Source organism: Leuciscus leuciscus, assembly GCF_965113295.1.
Source record: "Leuciscus leuciscus genome assembly, chromosome: 1".
Taxonomy (NCBI): Eukaryota; Metazoa; Chordata; class Actinopteri; order Cypriniformes; family Leuciscidae; genus Leuciscus; species Leuciscus leuciscus.
The window spans coordinates 23815247-23835137 of NC_138725.1; the positions used below are offsets into that span (position 1 = coordinate 23815247).

General features: G+C 40.8%; 2 protein-coding genes across 2 annotated transcripts; both read right to left on the minus strand.

The window, feature by feature from the left end:
- Positions 1-338: 338 nt before the first annotated feature.
- LOC309494171 (uncharacterized protein) lies at positions 339-18326 on the minus strand (the record flags this gene model as incomplete). The annotated part of the gene is made up of 3 exons (XM_082163421.1): positions 18237-18326; positions 4854-5139; positions 339-1378 (listed from the first exon to the last, which is right to left on the minus strand). The coding sequence occupies exons 2-3, from the start codon at positions 4909-4911 to the stop codon at positions 339-341; spliced, it is 1098 nt and encodes a 365-aa protein (XP_082019547.1). The 5' UTR covers positions 4912-5139; positions 18237-18326.
- LOC309501287 (uncharacterized protein) lies at positions 7729-18226 on the minus strand. Its single transcript, XM_082173317.1, has 2 exons — positions 7930-18226; positions 7729-7826 (listed from the first exon to the last, which is right to left on the minus strand). Exon 1 carries the CDS (start codon positions 9153-9155, stop codon positions 7941-7943), a length of 1215 nt encoding a protein of 404 aa, XP_082029443.1. The 5' UTR covers positions 9156-18226; the 3' UTR covers positions 7729-7826; positions 7930-7940.
- Positions 18327-19891: the final 1565 nt, after the last annotated feature.

A 19891-nucleotide genomic window follows, 5' to 3' on the forward strand; every position in this document is an offset into this window, starting at 1 on the left:
TTGCACTATTGAGTTTTAAATAAAAATATCTCGATCAAGATTTGTCTCTTGTCTCTATGGGGTACAAAAGAAGGATTTCCTAATTTATTTTTCAATGAAATGTTTTAATTTAAGTTTAAGAAGCATAAAACAAATTTTATAAATGTATCCATTTCATCTAAACTATTTGATCAAAATTGAGTTGGACCAACTCATTTAGGTTGGTCAAAATTTAGGTTCGGGCTCTGGGTTCGGGCAATATTTCCAAGCTCGGAGCCCTCCCCCCGGATAGCACGCCAAATACGCATAATCTTTACTCTGTTTAATTGATGAACCCGTGAACTTACACAGGAGAGACTTTAATGCTCAGCACATAAAGATGAACTACTTACTGTGATCTCAGACTGTGATTGTTTTTCATTTGAGTGAGTCACTGAAGATAACTGAAGGAACCTCTCTCCACATGGATCATGGTGATCCGGTTTCTCCACTGCATGGATCTTCATGTGACTTTTCAGCTGACTTTTAATAGAGAAACTCTTTCCACACTGATCACACGTGTGCGGCTTCTCTCCAGTGTGGATCCTCTCATGTGTTTTCAGATCTGACTGACTGAATCTCTTGTCACAGTGTGAACACTTGTAAGGTTTTTCTCCAGTGTGAATTCTCTGGTGCAGTTTTAAACTGTACGCTAAAGTAAAAGTCTTCTCACACTCAAAGCACATGTACTCTCTCACACCAGTGTGTATTTTCTCATGTTTATGTAAATTATCCAGCAGTGAAAAACTCTTTCCACACACAGAACATGAATGTGGCTTCTCCTTCGTATGAACTGTCAGGTGTGTCTTCAGGTTTGATCCACTATAAAACGTTTTTCCACACTGATCACATGTAAACCGCTTCTCTCCAGTGTGGATCCTCATGTGAACATTAAGGGATGATGAATCTGTGAAACTCTTCCCGCATTGATCACATGCGTACGGCTTCTCTCCGGTGTGGATCCTCATGTGAATCTTATGGTGTGATGAATCTGTGAAACTCTTCCCGCATTGATCACATGTGAACGGCTTCTCTCCAGTGTGGATCCTCTTGTGTCCGGTCAGATGTGTTTTTTGAGTAAATCTCTTTCCACACTGATCACATGTGAACGGCTTCTCACCAGTGTGGATCCTCATGTGAATCTCAAGACTACATTTGTTTGTGAAACTCTTTCCACACTGAGTGCAGGTGAAAGATTTCTTGGCTTTTCTTTTCTTTAAATTTGTTTTTTTTTTCTTTGAGTGACTCAAAGGTTTTTCTCCAGGTTTGACATGATGTTCCTCCTTCACTTCACTCAGTTCTTCACTCTCCTCCTTCACTTCACTCAGTTCTTCACTCTCCTCGTTCTCTTCCATCAGGTCTGAAATGAAAGAAAAAAAAAACATCAAAATAATAAAAAAAAATGAAGTGAAAGGACATTAAAGTAGACAACTGCTATAAAATATTACCATTTTGCAGGTTTTTTTTTTATATTAATTAAATAAAGATAAATAAAGTGAGTTTCCCTGTGTTCCAGTTTAAGTTTGGCAAATTCAATTCCCGCTCTGCTTGCCACAGAAATGTCACACTGTGCCTAAGCCTCTTAGTTTAATTACAAGAACAAGTCAAGTGGAGCAGATTGTATATTATTATATTTTCGATTTATAATTTGTTATACATTGAATGTATCCTTGTAAAAATACACAGCAGAGTGTGACATATCACGACAGTGTCAGTAGAAATTTCATATGCTGAAAGTCTAGACTGACCGTGGCTTTAACTAGTTTTAAATTACCTATTTTTGAGAATTATCTGTGTCCTACATGTGTCACTCGGTCCGTGTAACGCTTCACAATTCAGTTTTCAGACCATACAATGCAAATGCAAAAATGAAAATGAATGTCTGGTTTCAATTTTTTCTTGTTTTTCCAGTTACATTATCAATGGATATTTGCCTTTTTCTCCCCTTTTTCAATTTTACTTTTGCTAAATTGTGACTTCAGAAACAAACATTCGAATAAATGAAATCTAACCGATTTTCTATTTTTCCATTTTTCGTCTTGTAATTTGCACCGTGGGCGGTACCATTAGCACGGGGGTGTGGCCGTGGACTAACTTTAGGCTACTATCATTTCATTGATGTAACTGCTTTATTTACACTGCATGCACGTTTGAGGAGAAGTTTAAAAGACGGAACACAGGACGACATTTTTCACCCAAAGTGCCATCATTTTTATTATTAATAGTCTGTGCTAAATTATAAGGCAGTCTCGGACCGGACATCGGGAGCAGCCGGGAAAAGTGAAATCCCGGTGGCCTGGGTATGATTTGGCACATTGCCATTGTTTGTATTTACCTATTCATTCTTACTTTATTTTATTAATATATAGCTATATCCTTGTTGTTGTTCATTTCACATGGTACAGTAGCCTAGGCAGCCACAACCACGAGATCCCAGACAGTTCATTTTCAGTGCAGCAGAACGGGGGTGGCTCGCGAGTAGCAGCGCTTTTCAAGATCCTTCACGGGAATCTAGAATAACGATAAAAATTATAGCCTACTAAGCAAAAATATAGAAAAAATAAGCATATCCTAAAAGAAGCTTTTTTTTCTATATTTTCGCTTGGTAGTATTTTTATTAATAAGGTCAATACAAACAGGTAGGGCAATGTGCCAAATCATACCCAGGCCACTGGGATTTCACTTTTCCCGGCTGCTCCCGATGGCCGGTCCGAGACTGCCTTATAATTTAGTACACGTAGACTATTAGCCTAATAATAAAAGTTATGGCACTTCGGGTGAAAAATGTTGTCCTGTGTTCCGTCTTTTAAACTTCTCCTCAAACGTGCATGCAGTGTAAATAAAGCAGTTACATCAATGAAATGATAGTAAAGTTACCAGTCCACAGCCACACCCCCGTGCTAATGGTACCGCCCACGGCGCAAATTACAAGACGAAAAATGGAAAAATAGAAAATCGGTTAGATTTCATTTATTCAAATGTTTGTTTCTGAAGTCACAATTTAGCAAAAGTAAAATTGAAAAAAGGGGAGAAAAAGGCAAATATTCATTGATAATGTACTAGAAAAACAACAAAAAAAGAATGTCTGGTTTCAATTTTGCATTTTTGCATTTGCATTGTATGGTCTGAAAACTGAATTGTGAAGCGTTACACGGACCGTCACTCAACCCTGTTACAGTTGATTTTGAAAACCTTGTGAACCAGATAAAAATTAAATAAAATGAAAGCTAAAATTATATTTAGTTTGACCTGATGTTGACAATAAATATGGACATTTCTCAAACCTCGCTTTACTGACCATTTTTTGAAAACCAAAAATGAAACTTTTGTACCCATTTCACAGTTGAACTGTTTATCTAAAAGTAGTGATGTGACATTTGAACCGAGGCGTCGGAGCTTGTGTCGAGAAAAAATGGGCGTGCCAGATGAAGCCGCGATTCGAGGCTTGTGTTGTTAACGTGAAAATCACGTGACTGATGACAAACGAGGCCTCGGTTTGTGTGGATACGTCATCGGTTCGGTCTGAGTGTCGCTTCTGGATAAAAGGCGGTTCGAAACTCGCGCCACCTTGTGGGTGTTGTCAGTAGTAGTAAAAGCAGTTGTAGTAGTGTTAAAGAGTCAGAGAGTTAGAGAACTATCATTGTTATGGCTGTATATTATTACATTATCAGGTTAGAATAGTTATAGTATATTGTTATTATTAATTATAGTAGGCTTAGCTATATTATAGTCTTGTTATATTAATTAGATAAGATTATTTGGATTGCTCTGGATTCTTTTATTTGGATTGTCCTTTTGGATTTGTTTGCTTTTTGTGACTCTTCCTTTTTCCTGGAAATTGGAGCCAGCAAGAAAGAGGGAATCCTCCCCTGTCTGGGCTCAACAGAAGCATCAGTATCCTCATTTATACCAGCTGGCACTGGCATTTTTTAAATAAGTGTGTTACCCCAACACACTTGAAATAATTCTGTTTCTCAATAAAAATCGATTGTAATCCTTCCTTCCAGACTATTCTGTTGCAGTTTACTTTATTACACTCCCTCCAACATAAGCACTGCACTCAACACAGTGTCACTGTTGTTGTTCATACTGTCACTATCCAAACAATTAATGAATATTTAATTAACTGTGTGTGTGACTCTGCACAAGTAAATTCAGACAGAGAAAGATACATATTTTATATTATACACAGTAATGGACAAATGTCTGCTCATGTCTTTTCATTATTGCAAATGAAAGGTTACATACATCAACCGCGAGTACAAAATAAATAAATGCATATTTTTATTTATACAAATATTTTTCTAAAATATATATTTTTTTCTAAAAAATATATTGTGTATAAAATTGGGGTGTCCATGTATAAAAAGCGAGCTCCTTGACAAAAAAGCCAATAGACATATTATACTGTTTATTACGGTTTTTCCAATCAGATGAAACCTAATTCATGATGATTACTGCCAGAGAATTTAATGACAGTGTAATTGAAGGTTAGAATGTCAAATCATTTAACATTTGATTCCATGTATAAAATGGTGTGATTTATAAATGTAACCTCTAAAATGATTCAGAATGTCACTTGTGTAAGCCAGTGACACTGGTTCAGAATGAATGAATTTGTCTGCTATTTCTTTGCACAGTAGCTAGGTGTCACTAGTGAGCAATGCTGAATGAAGCTTCGAGTAATGAACCTTTGGCTGAAGCAATGGGCTGCGAGGTATCAGTGGTTCAGGAAGCCTCATTTTGCCATCACTATCTAAAAGTGATGAAGTGCTTGAATGTTTCTAACATGAATGTTCTTCAGCATCATGAATGAATGAAGAATAAACACCAACCTCTTTGTTCTTCAGGATCTTCAGTGTGTTTCATTCTGCAGGGTTCTGGATCACTCATGTTCTCACTGTCCTCTTTAATAAACTCAGTCTTTGCAGATTTCAGCTCTTCCTGATGCTCTGATGCTCGTCTTCACTTGTAGCTGATATGAATTTACAGCATTTATTGAAGAATTACTGTGGGAGGAGCTTCACTGATGATGTGATTGCTGTGGGAGGAGCTTCATTGATGATGTGATTGACATGGGAGGGGCTTCAATTATGGTAAATTTTAGTGGGAGGAGCTGATCTGCCCAAAATAAAAATATATATCAGTGACTGAGTTTGTTTTATACTTATTGGTAACAGAATATAAATAATGTAATAAAATTATTCAAAATATAAATAATGGTAAGAAAAACAGTTCAACGCATAAAGACTAAAGAATTAATGTAGCCAACAAATCCCCTCAGTCTGCTGACACCAATGAAATGAGCTTTAAGTGTCAATTTACAGGAGATCTGAAGACATCAGCATAATAAATGAGGTGAAAACAGGAACTATTGTCATGAAATAAAGAGTGTTTTCAGCAGATCTGTTAATATTGATGAGCCTCAGACTATCAACACTCATTCAACAAGCCATTCAGGACCATCAGCAGATCATCTCACTTTATTCTGAGTGTTTGCTGATAGAAACACATTATTTGAGTCAGGATACATGATAAAAGCCTGTAAAACTGCTCTATAGGAAAACTTGATAAAGATTTATTTTTTTATTTTTTTTAATTATATTTTTATTAGAATTTTGTATACAAGTAACAAAAAAAACAGACAGAAAAAAAAACAGAATAAAAACCACAAGCAAAACAGAACACAGACACACAAAAAAAAAAAAAAAAAAAAAAAAAACAGAATAAAAACCACAAGCAAAACAGAACACAGACACACAAAAAAAAAAAAAAAAAAAAAAAAAACAGAATAAAAACCACAAGCAAAACAGAACACAGACACAAAAAAAAAGAACAAAAAAAAAACCGGGGCATATTTAAAAACAACAATAATTAAGTACACTGCTGCACCGCTGACACTACAATCTCAACACAAGTACTAAACAGAATAAAGATTGATTTTATGATAACTACATTCAACACAATGAATTAGATCAATAAAATGTACAGAAACTGAAAACGATCATTAAACTATTAAAAACAAAGAGCACCACAAGCAACATTATTCCAAGTGTAATAGATATATTATTTATGTATAGATTTAAAATGTCTCACGTGAGTCATTATAGGCTCAATGTAAAGTATTTAGCAGTATCTGTTGTAGTTTATTTTAACAATGTAAAGTAACTAACACATTTAATCCAAATGTGTTCAAAGAGTAGAAATAAAATGGCAGCAGCAACACTTGAGATCTCAAACCAGTACCAGTTCACCGATATAAAGTTGGTTTGACGTTTGAAGTTTGACATTTGTCAAAGATTCAGCTCCGAAACACTTCAATACATCAATAACGATTTGACATAAGAACAAAAAACAGGTTGTGTTCTGCTTTAGTGTATCGCAACCTATACATTTTGTAATGTAAAACAGCAGATAGGGGCCGTCTACAAAGTACAAAACGAAGAGGAAATATGCTCAATTGTTCCATCCATATGCTTTACTCTTAAAAAAAAAATTGCTCAAACTGTGCACACAAATTTAGGGACTTGTGAACATGTCTGCTGCATATCAAGGGTCAAACTGTTAATAATGTAGACCGACAGCAATCTCATTCAATGTCAGTCGTGTGTGTGGTGAATTATCATTTATTAGGCATTTAAAGCTATACTGATAAAAACGTAAAAGTTTAATCAATCATTGTTTGAAGCAAATACAAACATTAAGTAAAAGTGAAAGTGAATGAGATCTCTCTCTTTACTGACTTATAAGAGCCAAAGCATCTCAAGAGAAGAAGAGAAGAAAAGTGTCTTGCGTTTCCATGGAAGAGTAGAAGTGGAAGAGAAACTAGATGTTCACATGAAAAACTATGAAGAACGTGTTAAAAAATGTATATCTGATTCATGTCTCTCTTAAAAGTGTCATGGCCTCTTCTTCAGCTCCTGAACCATGAGAGCACAAGAACACTACTGAAGTCATTAAAAAAAAAAAAAACTACTGCTTTCCTTCATAAAAGAGAACTGAGTGATATAAATTTATCTCCAGTGAATCCTTTCATGTGTTTCTGACAGACTGAATCTCTTGTTGCAGTGTTGTTGGATTTTCTGGTACTCTTTCAGTTCATCTTCTGTAGTAAAGGACTTCAGCACTGAAACACACACCGCCGTGTCTTTTCTGCTGTAATATTACTAATGAATCTTCTCCTTTGTGTGAATCTTCAGGTGTTTCTTCAGGACTGACGCCCAATGAAACGGCTTACCGCACTGATCACAGTTAAATGGTCTTTCTTCAGAATGAGAAGCACAAGTGATTTCAGAGAGAAAGCCAGAGCCGCTTCTTCCCAGTGTGAACTCTCATGTGAATCTTCAGACTTGATTTGCATGTGAAGTGGTGACAGATTTACAGGTCACAGATTCTTCTGTTTTTTCTAAAAGAAACATTAAATCATGTGAGATTTTAAATGAGAGACAAATGTGAAATGAAAAGTGAAGCTCAAAGTCAAGAGTTCAATAGTCATTTTAATCTCATCAAATCTGGTCATCAACTGCTGTGCACAATTATGATCTATTTTAATGTCATGAAGATGATTTGTGTTATAAATCACTAGTTTGGTCATTGTTACAACCCTGGCTCTAGGGATGCAACATAAGGGACACAAAAACAGAAATCTGCCAATCAAAAGAAAGTTTATTAAATATAAAAAGAAAAAGGGGACTGTAGAGACAAACACACTGCTACTGCAGTGCTGGCTGCATGTGTCCTAGGTTTAAAATGGCTCCCTTCAGGTGACACCAATTAACCGGTTGATTGCAGGTGAGCTACCAGGGAAACTGCAATGAAACACAGATTAGAACACTCCCACATAACAATCATGACACAATGTAAATCTGGTGAGCATCAGCATGTTCTTCAGCATGATGAATAAACACCAACCTCTTTGTTCTTCAGTATCTTGATGTTTCATTCTGCAGGTTCTGGATCACTGGCGTTCTCTCCTTCCAAATCCTTTCTTGTAGTTCTGCCAGAAACAAACACGTTTCATTTTTAATAGGCATGTTTTGAGATGAACAATAAATATTTCTGATTCTACAATAAGTACTAAGACTAATCAGAGAGACCTCTCTCCACATGGATCGCGGTGATGTGGTTTCTCCATGGATTTTCATGTGTCGCTTCAGGTGACTTTTAAAAGAGAAACTCGTTCCGCACTGATCACACGTGTGCGGCTTCTCTCTGCTGTGGATCATCTCATGTGTTTTCAGATGTCCTGACTGACGGAATCTCTTGTCACAGTGTGAACACTTGTAAGGTTTTTCTCCAGTGTGAATAATCTGGTGCTGCTTTAAACTGTCCGCTGAAGTAAAAGTCTTCTCACACTCAAAGCACATGTACTCTCTTACAACAGTGTGCATTTTCTGATGTTTATGTAAATATAGCTGCAGTGAAAAACTCTTTCCACACACAGAACATGAATGTGGCTTCTCCTTCGTATGAACCATCAGGTGTTTCTTCAGGGTTGATGCACTAAGAAATGTTTTCCCACATTGATTGCATGTGAATGGCTTCTCTCCGGTGTGGATCCTCATGTGAATATTAAGGTATGATGATTGTGTGAAACTCTTTCCGCACTGAACACATGCATGCAGCTTTTCTCCAGTGTGGATCCTCGTGTGAACATCAAGATGTTGTTTTTGAGTGAAGCTCGACCCGCACTGATCACATGTGAACGGTCTCTCTCCGGTGTGGATCCTCATGTGAATCTTAATATGTTGTTTGATTGAGAATCTCTTCCCACATTGATCACATGAGAACGGCTTCTCTCCAGTATGAACTCTCATGTGACGATCAAGATCACGCGTGTTTTTGAAACTCTTTCCACACTGAGTGCAGGTAAAAGATTTCTTGGCTCTTCTTTCCTTTAAATTTTTTTTTCCTGTTTTTGAGCAACTCAAATGTTTTTCTCCAGGTTTGACATGATGTTCCTCCTCCACTTCACTCAGTTCTTCACTCTCCTCCTTCACTTCACTCAGTTCTTCACTCACCTCCTTCACTTCACTCAGTTCTTCACTCAGTTCTTCACTCTCCTCCTTCACTTCACTCAGTTCTTCACTCTCCTCCTTCACTTCACTCAGTTCTTCAATCTCCTCCTTCACTTCCATCAGGTCTGAATTGAAAGAAAAGAAATCATCAAAATGATACAAAAATAAATAAATAAGTGAAAGGATATAAAAGTAGACAACTTCTATAAAATATCCATTTTGCTAAAAAAAAAAAAAAAAAAAAGTTAAATAAAGCGAGTTTCCTTGTGTTCCAGTTTGGCGAATTCAATTCTCGCTCTGCTTGCCACAGAAACGTCACACTGTGGCCTCTTAGTTGAATTACAAGAACACAAACTGTGTGTGACATATCACAACAGTGTCAGTAGAAATTTCACATGCTGAAAGTCTAGACTGACCGTGGCTTTAACTAGTTTTAAATTAATTATTTTTGAGAATTATTTGTGTCCTACATGTTTCACTCAACCCTGTTACTAAAAAATAGAGCATTTCTTAAAATTGTGACAGCCAGGAAGTGATATCACTTGTAGAGATCGACCGATAATGGGTTCCCTTTCGGGGCGGTAACTTCAACATTAAGTCAGCATGACGTATATGGGAACTCCTCCCTTCTCCACTTTCGCTGAAATCTTATGGGCTAACGCCAGCTGGGGACAGCTGGCCACTTGACGCGAAGCATGCAAATACTGACAGGTTCGCGGGCAGTATAAAATGCATGGGCACGACAATTATGTCAGAATCTCTTTCTTCACGCTAGAAGTCTTATCTTAAGTCATTGTGGAAGTTGTAATAGAGGACTACTCACTCCTGTTTTCCTCTCCACATCCGATGGCTGCTACATGCCAGATATGTGTGGGTCCTATTGACCCGCCCGACCTTCACCAGTCTGTGTCACCTGCCTGGGCCGAAGCTGCCAGTGCGGACCGCCCCGACCAAGAGGGCCCTGCGGACCTCCAGGAGGAGCTCGTCAGGGTCCTCGGCAAGGCCGTCACGGAGCTGGACCTCGCTTGGAGCACTCCAGACGAGCCTGTGAAAAGTAAGCTGGACTCGTTCCTCCAGTCGAGCCACCGCCAGACCGCATCAAGGAGAAGAACCCCGTTCTTCCTGGACGTACATGAGCATGTGGTGAAGTTGTGGGCTTGCACCCCAATCAGCGCACACCCACTCCGCCACACAGTCCATGTTCCTCTGCTGTCGCCATGCACCGGTCATTTTCACGGACATGATGGACTCGACATGGAAGGCTCAAAAAAAAAAAAAAAAAAAAGTAGGTTTGGTATCTCAACCAGGCTGCTTCAAGGAGGAAGGACTCCATTCTTCCACGACGCCCACGAGCACATGGTAAAGTCAAAGGGACGAGGCGGAAGCCCAGGACTCTGTGTGCACGCCCCCGTCGTGGAGACCGTCGCCATGCATCTGTGCCCGTCTGTTCGCCTCTGGCGCGGATCTCAGTCCAAGTCTTGCAAGTTCACAGCTTATCTGGATGGAAAATAAAGCCTCCAATCACTCCCTCCGGCCTCTTTGACGCTGTGGAGTCAGTTACTGAGCATTTTTCTGAGGCGCAGAAGCTTGAAGGCTATGAGTCGCGAATATTGCTGCTCGTTCCAGAACTCGTTGAGGTCTCTCTCTTCGTCGGCACCTCGTCTCGCCTAAGTTCGGCTGAAAAGCTCGCCAAAAACGGCTCCACCAAAAAAAAAACAAGAGCCGGATCTTCGCCGTAGGCAGTGGGCAGGACCAGGAATGTAGCGACATGGACCACGGAAAGCGCCGCGTCAGGCGTGGGTCCATCACTGACTTTGCCTCAAAACGCCCCATTCTGAGAATAGAAAGTGCACAGCTGTTATTTCTTGGTGCTTAAGAGGGATGGAGGACTCCGTCTGATATGTTTATGCTGTTTTGTTGCCTTGTATCTTTCAGTGCAACTGGCTATTCTGATCTAACTGCATATTCACAGTTCTGGTCGCTACGGCGACTGACGCTGTGTTTATATACTGTCACGTGCTTATGCTTTTATGTTGCCCTGTATTGTTCAGTGCAACTGGCTATTCTGATCTAACTACGTATTCACAGATGTTGTTGCTACGGCCACTGACGCTGTGTTTGTACTGTACATACTGATATGAGTTATGCCGTTATGTTGCCCTGTATCCTTCAGAGCAACTGGCTATTCCCCCCAACATATGCACGTTCCAGCGTACAGTAATGTATCCGTGGAGTTGCAATGTTTTTTATTCATGTGGTTTATGTTTTTTTTTAATGTGTTTGAATTTATTTGTACATGCTTCATTTGTTATTTGTTAATTGTTATTTAAAAAAGACACTTTAGTGGTATAGCGTGCACTTTATTCTTTTTTTGCACTTTTTGGCTCCTTTTTATTGTTTTATTTTGAATGCAAATAAAATTACAGAAAAAACAGCATTGAAAACCAGTTCAGTGATATTGCTGTAATGGTCAAAAACAGGAATAAAACAATTAGCCTAATAAATATTGGTTACCTTTCAGTTGAGAACGTCAGACGTAGTCACGGTAGGGAGCCTATTGCATTCGAGTATCTTTAGAACGAGCCAATGCACATTGGCGTGCGAGATCTGCATCTCACACTCTTCCCCGCCGCGCGGGTATAAATACGGAAGTAGATGCACACACTAGTTGCCTTTCGCTTCGGAGCCGAGCTTCATGTTCGGGTCTTCGAGTGTTATTATACAACGAGCGAGTGTGTCTGCGCTTCTTCTGGAAGTCTCTCCTGGTGTTGATGCTTACAGTGCGAGTGCAGCGGTGATCGTGAGCTTTCGAGCTCTCAACTGCTGTTCTCACAAGCACCCAAATTTCTGTTTGTTTGTCTGACGGTCGGTTGAGGACGAGAAAGTGAGTGCTTCACTGATATGGGCTGCACCATCCCTGTATCAGTGTTGCCGCGGTCATTCCCCTGTGTGCTCCGGCACTGGTGAGAGTTTTTCACTTCCTGAAAGAGCAACACGGGTGCCTTTGCGTCTTTTTCAAGATGTCATTCCGCCCATGTGTTTCTGGATGTGGTCGTTCCCTGTCTCTCTCTGGTTGCATCTCATGGTTGCGTCACAATGGTTGCATCATGTGTTTGGGCTTAAAACACGCTGAAGCAGCTTTTGTGGACAGTTCATGTTCCCATTGCAGGAATATGACTGTCACTATGTTGATATCGAGACTCGTGTTTGTCCGCGAAGCGCTAGTCCCCAGTCCCCATTACCACGCCCTGGCCTCGGGTGCCGTGTGGGATGGGTGATAGGAAGGTAGTGTTTGATGTCTCGCCCGGTAACCATTCCCTGTGGGCTCCTCACTCCTCCCTTCCACCATAGCCGGTGGAGTCCCCCGTGGAGTGTGCTGGTCCATCTGTAATAGGTGGGCCGATCGTTTCACCCGGGGCTCCCCTAGAGAACAGGATGTCGATTGCAGCATTGGAGGGTGAGCTGGCCTCTTGAGATGACGACTTGACTGCGTTATCTCCCTCTGGGAGTGTAAAGTTGCCTGAGCCATATCCAGAATTGTCAGCTATGCGGAAACGGGCCGCCGAGGCTGTCGGGCTCGAGTGGAACACCCCACCGTGTCCAGCGCAGTCTCGGTTGGATGATTGGTATATCGGGGCGGACCGTGCTGGTTCTCAGCCCACCGCCCTAGTACCCTTCTTTCCCCCCCTCGCTACCATTGATGGAGGAGCGGTGAAGGGTTATGAGGCAATCCCTCCAGTGGAGCGGTCCATTGCGACACACCTGTGTCCAACTGCCACTGCATCTTGGACGGGGGATCCTTGTCTCTCCTCACAGGCCTGTGAGCTTGCGTCAGGCTTGGCGGTCAGAGCTTACAAAGCTTGCGGGCAAGCCGCTTCCTCTTTGAATGCCATGGTGTTGTTGCAGGTCTACCAGGCCAAGACACTCATGGACATGCACAAGGGTAATCTAGACCATGCGCTCATGAGTGAGCTCCGCAATGCTGTTGACGTCGCCCTCAGGGGCACGAGTGTCGCAGCCATAGTTGGCTCAGCCTGGTTGAGATGGCGGATGCGGACAAGGTTCGGTTCCTGGACTCCCCAATTTCCCAGGTTGGGTTGTTCGGCGACGCAGTGGAGAGCTGCGCCCAACAGCTCTCCACTGCCCAGGTGCAGACGGAGGCCACCAACACATCCTGCCCGGGCAGCCCGCTGTTGCCTCCACCATGCTGCCGGTGGCAGTTCCTCCGCCTGCTTGTCGCAGAGGGCGTTCCCCTGCCGCTGCCTCTGGTTCTGCCACAGCCTCTATCCAGGCCCCAGCGTAGAGCCAGCAGCAGGCAGAAATTCCTCCGTTCCTGGGTCCCAAGAGGGTGAGGCTGACGGTGTGTGACCCTGTAGGACAGGCTTGCACCCCTCAGCCCCCTCTTGTTCGCCAGCCGGCAGCAGGGGGTGCTCGAGGACCCGGTTATCCGCCTTCTCATGCATCCCCTGTTGCCCCGTGGAGACAGGTAAGTGTATAAATACGGAATTAGATGCACGCACCAGCTGCTTTTTAGCTGAGGAGCCGAGTGGCCCCCAAGTCAGCAGTGGTCCAGCAGTAGTGGCGAGGGGACTACGTCCTCCGTTCCATCCTTCAGGGAACGGTGGGTTGCATACGCAACCAGGACATTCCCTTTCAGTCGAGAACGTCAGACGTAGTCGACGTCGACTGAATGGGGATCTATTTGAAAGCGCTACTAGTGCTGCCACCTTCCAGTGCCTAGACAGAAGCCTCCTGATCCCCCCGTGATTTAAGGCAGATAAAGGACAGGGCTTAGGCCAGGGAAGTCACTGCTGTTCCTACAGGACCACTGGGAAAGCGTTCCCTGTACATGGAAGGAAGGGACGCTGTGGAAGCCACATCCTGCTCACAGGGAGATAACATGTGGAGAATACACATATGGACTGGGCGAATTGACGGGCAGTAAAACATAGGAATGTCACTGGGGAGGCTCCAGCCTTTAACCGGGGGGGGGGAGCTACTCACCAGACAGTGACGGCGGAAACTGCCAAGGGAAGAGAAAGTATACACATATGGGATCACCGTGGGGATCTCAACATATGGACCCAGCCTAGCACAAGTTCCACTAGTGCATACGAGTGGTAGGCCTGGCTTCGGACACTCTGAGGGTCCGTCGCCGGAGGGTGTGGAGGAACTCGACAGGGTTCAGTTTAAGAGGGAACTCTACTGAGCAAGAATTGTGCACGTATCCAGTCCATAGGAGGGGAATGGCGCAGCAAGCCGACACTTTGAACCGGGCTCAAGTGCAACTGGCTTCAAGAGAAGGGAGCCCACGAGAAGCAGCGATTCGAACATGTGTGTCGCCCAGCCCCCAACTCTAGAATATCTGTCAGCAAAGCACACTGTGTCAATGTCTAGGCGGGAGCACACACTCACTTCAGAGGAGCTCACCACGTAAGTGGACACGTGCATCTCGCAATTTAACACCCAGATGAAGGCAACCACCATTCAGTGGGCCAACGTCGCTGGGAAACAGCCTTCCCTGGGCAGCAGTGGATCAGTGGTTCATGTAGGTTGTCTACAAACCGGAAGGTTGGTGGTTCAATCCCCGGTTCCACCTGACCAAGTGTTGAGGTGTCCATGAGCAAGACACCTAACCCCAGCTGCTCCCGACCAGCTGGATGGCGCCTTGCATGGCTGACACCGCCGTCGGTGTATGAATGAGTGAGTGAATGGGTGAATGTGAGGCAATATGTCTTGGGGTCTGTGAAAGCGCTATATAAATGCAGTCCATTTACCATTTCCCTTTCTGCTGATTTCCTTAACAGACAAGAGCTGGTCTGAGGTCCTAAGGCTTGCATTCTGCGCACGTATAACCGCAATGAAGTGGACGGACAGAGAAAGCCAGGACTGGCTTATATTTGTGTACACTCGCAACAAAACAACACCTTGTGCTTTTGTCAAACTGTAAACTTTTTTTTTGCAATCGTACACGGTCTAATAATTGGTCTTCAGTGTTAGACTTTGAGTGAAAAGCCTATGGATAGTTTTTGGGGATGCACATAAAAGATTGTATACACCTTCACACACACAAAATCATACAGACTTGCGAACCCAACCATGCATCCACAAATAAACAAAACAAACAAAAAAATTATAAAAACCTCGAAATTGCAAGCACAACCATGCACATGCAAACAAACACTCTTCACTCATACAGATGCACACACATTCACTCACAAATATCAATCACACTCAAATCACCTCTCTCTCCACACACTCTCTCTCACACACACAAACTAAAATGTAAAAAAAAGTCAAACTCAACCATGCACATGCAAACAATACACTATTTTCTTTTTAAAGGAAACATATAACTTGAGGATATATATGTTCATGTTCCATAAAGGGGATGCTTGTTTGAAGAATGCCATTTGGTGGAATAGAAACCATTATACTTGCATTGATTAATACGTTTTAACTTCTGCAATGTTTGAGGCATATTTATGGAAGTAAAATAATGGCAAATGTTTTTGAAATAAAATGCACTACTTGAAAAAAATATGCATTGCATTAACCATGCTTGCATTTTAATGCATTGTATTTTTAGGGCTTGTATTTGTATGGGCTGAAATTCAACATGGTTGAATATTTAAGCTGTGAATATTTCAATTAAAAACATTTCAAACACATTTCCATTATTAAAAATTCAATAATCCATATTCACCTTTCATATTTCACTTCCAAAATATTCAAACTGTTTGAAAATACAACCTATAATATTCAACGGGCAATTTTCAGTCCATTTTATTTCGCTTTGCAAATTCGCTTCCACAAATTCAGTGGTTCAAATTCGACAGTAAATCCAACAGAACTGCAGGAAAAGCAGTAGATTACCGAGATACTATTCATCTGCTGTTAGTCAACCTCACCAGCAGGAGGTGCAAAAGTGTTTTGTTGACGAAGACCAGCAACAGTTAGAGCAAGCCATTCATTCATAAAACTCATTTAACAGCAATGCAAGTGTATTTGTGATTATTATGACGGCGGTTTTATGTTAAATTCAGTGTCTTCATGGTTACTTTTCCTGTGTAGCCTACATGCATCTTTCTCTACCGTGAACGAGATTAATGTTATTCCCCGATGCGGATGTACAGATCCAATGTTACATTTTTGAGGTTGACATATATTTCTCTTGGTTGTTTAGTTGCCTTAACTTTATATTGTGGCGATGTGCTGCATGCAGTAGGCTATAGGGTTTCCCTCAATACATCAGGATTCCCCTGCTGGACATATAAAACGCTTAGCGTAGCTTAATGGACTAATTACAGTGATATAAAAGACCAAACTCGCAGGCAAGCAGATGGACTCAGAATAACGTGCAAATTTTAATGCTGAGCGTTTCCCAGTGACTGGCATAAAGTTGGCTTGACGGTGGACATTCGCACATTTAGGGGCCGTCTCTAAAGTTACATACGACATTGGTATACACGTTTCTAACTTCAGTAGCATTTGAATAGAACGACTTACAGTCATAAAACCAACTGTAAAGTGTTTATTTAGTGTCAGGCATAATGTGCACCCTTTGGATTTTTGATATTTATTCAAATAAATTGAAGTTTGCTATTGAAGTTAGAAACGTGTATGCCAATGTTTTATGCAACTTTGGAGACGGTCCCTAAATGTGCGAATGTCCAATGTCAAGCCAATTTTACATTTAGGCTACATTTAGTCATTTATTTAACAGACGCTTTTATCCAAAGCGATTTACAGTTAAACTAACAATAGGAGGACAACCATATGCAAGTGCTATGACTCTTCCCAGTTTAAGCTAATGCAATACACGTATACTATATATATATATATATATATATAGAGAGAGAGAGAGAGAGAGAGAGAGAGAGAGAGAGAGAGGATAAAAGAAAGTGTTAGTATTAATTGATCAAGTGTTGATTTTGTGCCAGTATATCACGAAACGCTCTGCATGAAACTTTGCGCATTAAGTTAATATTCTAAGTCCATGCTTGCCTGTAGTCTATATAGTAGCCTACAGCCTACATCCCCAATAAGGTGCAAGTTTGGTCTTTTATATCACTGTATTAGTCCATTAAGCTACATTAAGCGTTTTGTCCCGACAAAAGGGGAATCCTTGAGTATGAGGTATTGAGGGAAACCGATTATAATCCTGTTCATGGTAGAGAAAGCTGATGACATGTAGGCTACACAGGGAAGGTAACAATGAAGTTATTGAATGAAACATAAACACAGCTTTTGTGTGTTTATCATCTTTTCCGCATATATACTAACACAGGTAATCATTTTCATTTTATGAATGAATGGCTTGTTCTAACTGTTGCTGGTCTTCGTCAACAACACGCGCTTTTGCATCTCCTGCTGGTGAGGTCGACTAACAGCAGATGAAGAGTATCTCGGTAATCTACTGCTTTTCCTGCAGTTCCGTTGAATTTACTGTCGAATTTGAACCACTGAATTTGTGGAAGCGAATTGGCAAAGCGAAATAAAATGGACCGAAAATTGCCTGTTGAATATTATAGGTTGTATTTTTAAACAGTTTGAATATTTTGGAAGTGAAATATGAAAGGTGAATATGGATTATTGAATTTTTAATAATGAAAATGTGTTTGAAATGTTTTTTAATTGAAATATTCACAGCTTAAATATTCAACCATGTTGAATTTCAGCCCATAAAAATGCAATAATAAAATTATTATTTTAATATAATGCATTAAAATGAAAGCACGGTTAATGCAATGCATATTTTTTTCCAAGTAGTGCAATTCAACAGGCTTTTTTATTTCAAAAACATTTGACATTATTTTACTTCCATACATATTTAGGTACAGCAGCTGTTTCAATATTTTGCATGCTTTTATGTTGGCCTAATTTCAGTTACATTTTAGGCTATGTAGTTTTACATTTTATTTATTTTTAGATTTTTATTGTATTAACAACTCAACTGTATGTGGAGTCCTTTTGAGTAGAAATGCATATTGCATTTTTTTTGTTGCAAATAAAAATCCCATAGTCCGTAACTACTACAGTTTTTATTTATTTTAATATATAAATTAAGTTAAGTCGTCAAACATTTGTATGACTTGCCAGTGACTTGCTTAACCCAAGCTACGACTCGACTTGAATTGCTTGACATAAAGCAGTGACTTGACTTGCTTTTCACAAAATTGACTTGGACATGCTTGAGACTTGAAGGTTAAGACTGTGTGACTTACTCCCACCTCTGAAACAACACACGCAAACTCGCGACGGCTTCTGTCAACAGAGATCTCGCGCTTTACCCGGAAGTGATCGGCGCTTCCAGATTCTTGACCTCATGCGGTCAATATCTTCGCCTGTGAGAGGTCCGTCTGATGCATAGACAGTATATAAACTGGACACAGCGACCCCATAGGTTTCAACGGAGAAAAGTGAAGCGAATTAGAAGCACTCATTTCCTGATTGCCGAGCGAACTGCGCAGACTCAAACTGAGCTTGACGACGTGAGCAGCCTGTCTGACAATTGTAAGTCTTCTAGTAGCTGTGCCAAGAGAAATCTGAATCATTCCCTTCCGAAACTTGCAGAGACGGAGAGCGTGAGTAGGAGCTGTCCATGAGCTAGGAGCAGGAGCAACTTTATGACTCTCTATGGGCTTCTCCCTTGACTTTATCAGACTTTATGCCTCCACGTCCCCCCGATTGCCTGCGAGCTTCTCCTCCTGTCTATACGGTAATTTCCAGAGAGTCGCGTGGTTATGACGCAATCGTTAGCCTGTTTTTACAAAAACTGCTTCTACGTGGCCATAACGTAAGATACAAGGTAATGGAGCATTTTATACATTGTCGTGTTTCTTTAGAAATAAATAATGGACAAATGGAGTCTTTAAACGTCTCAGATGTAAAGTTATTCGCTGTCAAAGTGACGCCAAAATGAATGGGAGTCAATGGGATGCTAACAGCAGGTGAAGGCTTGTTAGCCAATGGCGGCCGCCGGGGGTGGTACGGAAATCGAGAGCTCGATTACCCCCCTGGTCTGATGTGTGACGCGAGCTTAGTTCCGGTTAGATCTGTATTCAAAAGGATTGTCCTTAGTAAAGGCTCGCGCGCTGTGAAGATGGCTTAGAGATTGTGTAATTGCGCACAGAGCGCGTTTCCTCTCAGTTCATTCGAAAAGTTTTTTCAACAGAAACGTGAAAATAGTCTCATTTGAAAGATAACATCCTAAGCTAAAAGGTGATATATGGCTTGACTGTTTTGTGAAATATAAAAAATAAATATTTGTAGAAATATTTCTTTGCAATCATAAAGCGGACATTTTTGCCTTGGACCAATGCATATTTAAGCTTATATTTAATTTGATATGTATCATAAAAAAACTAAAGTGATTGTATTCTTTGTAAAGTTTAGATTCTGAGCTTTCAAATGATTCAATGAATTGGGTGATAGGGGAGAGCGGGGCACAACCTAACGCCTTTTGACTTTCTCAGTTTGTGTAAATCTACTTATGGTTCAGAGTATTTATTTTTTCCCACATTAATTTCCCACATGTCTAGTACAATTATGTGGTTTTGTTTTATTAATACAGTATATACTTTTTTCTTTACATACCCCGAAAGAATGGAAGTGAAATGTGACAACATGCCCCATAGGTGGGGTACATTGTAACATGTGTGGGGCACATTGTAACATAACATATGACAGCTTAAAATGTTATCTGATCTAATAAAAAATATATACAAAACAAACTAAAATATTTTCTAAATAAAATACAATTAAAAAACTTTTTCATATAAAATAATGGCAATTTTTAATAATTAAATATAAACAAATTTTTGAGTTTTGACTACGAACACATGAAAACACAG